The sequence below is a fragment of the Dromiciops gliroides genome, chromosome 3 (genome assembly GCF_019393635.1).
Source record: "Dromiciops gliroides isolate mDroGli1 chromosome 3, mDroGli1.pri, whole genome shotgun sequence".
Classification (NCBI taxonomy): domain Eukaryota; kingdom Metazoa; phylum Chordata; class Mammalia; order Microbiotheria; family Microbiotheriidae; genus Dromiciops; species Dromiciops gliroides.
In genome coordinates, this window is record NC_057863.1 from 482,168,190 (window position 1) to 482,172,097 (window position 3,908).

At 41.1% G+C, this 3,908-nt stretch overlaps 1 protein-coding gene across 1 annotated transcript; it reads left to right on the forward strand.

Annotated features, from left to right (window-relative positions):
- Window positions 1-2,724: 2,724 nt before the first annotated feature.
- On the forward strand, window positions 2,725-3,255 carry LOC122745281 (protein Mpv17-like). Its single transcript, XM_043990462.1, has one exon. The coding sequence runs from the start codon at window positions 2,725-2,727 to the stop codon at window positions 3,253-3,255; it is 531 nt and encodes a 176-aa protein (XP_043846397.1).
- The last annotated feature ends 653 nt before the right edge of the window (window positions 3,256-3,908 follow it).

Consider the following 3,908-nt stretch of genomic DNA (forward strand, 5'->3'; position numbering starts at 1 on the left):
CCTATTTTTTATTGTAGTTATTTGTGATCATGTCTGATACTCTAAGGAGGAATTTTGGAGAACATACACATAGGATCACAAGGCAAGGATGAAATCTGCCCAATTGGGTTATTTACACAGAACCATCAGAGTCTTATCTTTCCTGCTAGATTTTAAGTTCCTCGAGGACAAAGGCATTTAAAAATTATTTTTGCATTTCATTCCCCCAGCTTCACCTCCATCCCTTCACTTAGGATGATATATTGAATATAGTGGGTGCTTAATAAACATTTGTTGTTGAATTGATCAATTGAATAGAAATTAGATGATATTTCAGGTCCCTTCTAGCTCTAAAATATTGGTCTACAAAGTGGAGGTCATGGTCTGACCTTAAGGGGTGAGTGAATAACTGATTAGATAATGGAAAAATGGATAGTATCCCACCCTCTTTGACTTTATAGACAATTGTGGGCTTCTTTCCCACCCAACTACACCATCCTCTTCACCCATCATAGCTCAACATTACCCCTTTACACTTGCTCTGAATGTTGGTCTTCTGTGACTGGGCTAGTTATAAACTTACCTCAACCCAGAAACCTGCAGCAGCTGCAAGGCAGCCTTCCCCCTGGTACTCCTGTCACCCTCCGTCATTTCATAGCCTCTGTAGGTAATTTACCTCATAGACAATGAGTGAGAACCCACCCTTTTCATTTTTCACTTTTCAGTGAGGAGTAGGTAGCACAAAATGGGCAGCCATAGATGGCTTGTGACCTGCAATGAAGATCTCACTATGTTGTCTTTTCCTTTAGGCCCAAGCTTCTTCCTATCTTCCCCATTTCCTTTCTTGGAAGGTACCACTATCCTTCTAGTCTCCTGGGTCCTTAGTCTCCTTCTTATCTTTGATTCTGCACTCAATGGAAACTGTTCTAATTAAGGTGACCAATCATATCTAAATTGCCAAATCTTTTTCTCAGTCTTCAATCTTCCTAAGGGCAGGTAGGTGACTCAGTGGCTCTGGGAGACAGACACTTTCTAGCTGTGTGACCTTAGACAAGTATTTTATCCTGATTACCTCCATGCCCCCCCAAAAGAATCCTCACTCTCTCCTCCTGGATCCTTACTTTCCCTTCTCTGGGTTTTCAAAAAGCATGTAATCAGATTGCCTATAAAAATTCTCATCTTAAAAACTTAACTTGCTTAAAGATCTTCCAAAGAATTTCAATTTTGAACCCATTTGTTCAATATTTAAAAGTTCTCTAATTTGTTTGTAAGAACAACTGATTGATAGCAAGGATGATGGAAATTTGATAGTCAAATTTTAACAGAAACCTTTGTATTTTTGGTGCTTGGTTAAAAAATGAGGGTCATGATTTAGTTTTTTTGTTTTGTTTTTTTTGGGTTTTTTTAGGCAATGGGGGTTAAGCGCGACCCGCCCACGGTCACACAGCTAGTGTCAAGTGTCCGAGGCCGGATTTGAACTCAGGTCCTCCTGAATCCAGGGCTGGCGCTCTAACCACTGCGCCACCTAGCTACCTCCCAGGGTCATGATTTAGTAAGAGTAGCCAATGATACACTTCCATTTTGATATCTTTGTGAAGCATCTTTTTCAGTATAAGAGACACAATTCATACCATATGCTGAAATAAACTAAGTTTAGAAGTAAGACTTGCAATCACTGCCCCTGAAAGTATTAAACCAAGATTTTAAAAAATAATGAAGCATGTTCAATCATATTACTCCTCTTAAAATATAATTGTAAATAATTAGTAATAATTAGTAAATAATAATCAGTAAGAGCAAATTTCCTTATTTATTGTTATTGAATAAAATATTATTTTCAAGATATTCTATCTTTATCTCATCCTTCTTAGTGTCTTTTTTATATATGTTTTAATCTACATAGTTATAAGTATGACAGGACATGTATATAATTTATGAATAAGCAAAAATCTGGCAGCTAGGTAGCATAGTGGATAGTACACTGGGCCTGGAAATAGGAAGACCTGTGTTCAAATCCAGTCCAAGACACTTCCTAACTGTGACCTTGAGCAAGTCATTTAATTTGTCTGCCTCAGTTTCTTCAACAGTAAAATAGGGCTAATAATAACACCTACCTCCAAGGCTAACTGTGAGAATCAAATAAGATAATATCTGTAAAGTGCTTAGCACAATGCCTGGCACATAGTAGGTGCTATATAAAAATGCTAGTTATTAAATATATACATATTGGGGAATATACTGAAATTTCTTTTACTCATAGGGGTGTGTTTAAAAAATAGTTTGGAGCCCACTGTTCCTATAATTAGAAGAGTGATCTTCATAGAATGTGTAATCTCTTTATTTATCTTGCCCTCCCTTTACAAAGGGTCCAGTTATAGCCCCTCAAGGATTAATCCCATCCTGGTCTTTGCTCTGTGCGGCGTGAGGCTAAGACTTATGGACTGTGGGATGTGCCCTCCTCCATCCCTTCCACCCTCAACTTGGTTATAGGTCCGGCTTGGGACTATTTTCCTCCCTGGACCGGGAAGGTGGGTCTTTGGCCTCTATGCACTGAGTACACTGCCTGAAGGGCCTCTTTCTCTTTCTCACACCTAGAATCCATTTGCAAGAGAAGGCTTGGATACAAAGGGGTGACTTAATTATTGTTGAGAAATAGTTCCAGGGGGAGGGGGCGGGGCCTTGCATCCACAGTTGTGCGCATGAGCAAGAAGCGGACACTCGCAGAGTGGCTTCAACGGAGTAGTCATGATGCTGTGGCGGGCGTACCAGAAAGCCGTGGCCACTCACCCATGGAAGGTGAAGATGGTCACAGCTGCATCCCTGGTGGGGATAGGTGACATCATCTCTCAGCAGCTGATAGAGAGACGGGGTTTCAAGAAGCATCAAGTCCACAGGACCCTGACCATGGCTTTTATAGGTTGTGGCTTTGTGGGCCCAGTGGTAGGTGGTTGGTACAGAGTTTTGGACCGACTCATCCCTGGCAACACCAAGATGGATGTGCTGAAGAAAGTGGCAGTGGATCAGGTGGTCTTTGCCCCGTGTTTTTTGGTGTGCTTACTTCCACTGATTGGTACATTTGATGGACTGTCAGTCCAAGACAACTGGGCCAGATTTCAACGGAATTTCCCTGCTGCCCTTATCTTCAACTACTATATATGGCCTCCTGTGCAGTTGGTCAACTTCTACCTTATTCCCCTTGCCTACAGATTGTTTTTTGTGCAGTGTGTTGCTATTATCTGGAACACCTACCTATCCTGGAAGATACATCAGTCCTGAGTCCTCCTCTCCTCATGCTCCCCACCTTGGAGCTATACCTCTTGACCCTGGGATGGGTTCAGATGTCTTCAGAGCAGTCCCATACAGTTTTTAGGATGAGCAAGGCTTTGGACAGAAAGTACTTCTACAATGGAACAATTAGATGAATCAATCCCCTCTATAAAATGTACAACCTTGCAAGTAGTTTTAGAAAATGAAAATTGATGTATCTTGCTTTCTTTGCTATCATTATATACAATCTTTTTTGAATTCCCTGCTCACATCTTCCTGATCCATCCCCCTTCAAATTTGATTAGACCCATAATTCATCCTAGATCTTCACAGACACCTCTACCTAAAATAAATGGCAGTGATAATTGAAAAAAAGAGAGAGAAATAGTACCAGGAAAGAGGCAGCATGGCGTTGTGGATAGAAAATCAGCCAGTCTTGAAATCAGGAATGATTTGAATTCAAATCTAGTCTGGAAACACACTGGCTATATGATCTTGGGAAAATCAACCTCAGTGCCCAGACAGTTCTTTAGGACCACACATTTCAGGGGCTCATAAGGAGGCTCCTAGAGAAGCCACAGCAATGAAATTACAAGAACAGATTGCCCTCCCCGATCCTGCCCTCTGCCCTCAAATGACCAGTAATCAGTGTGGTCCTTAAA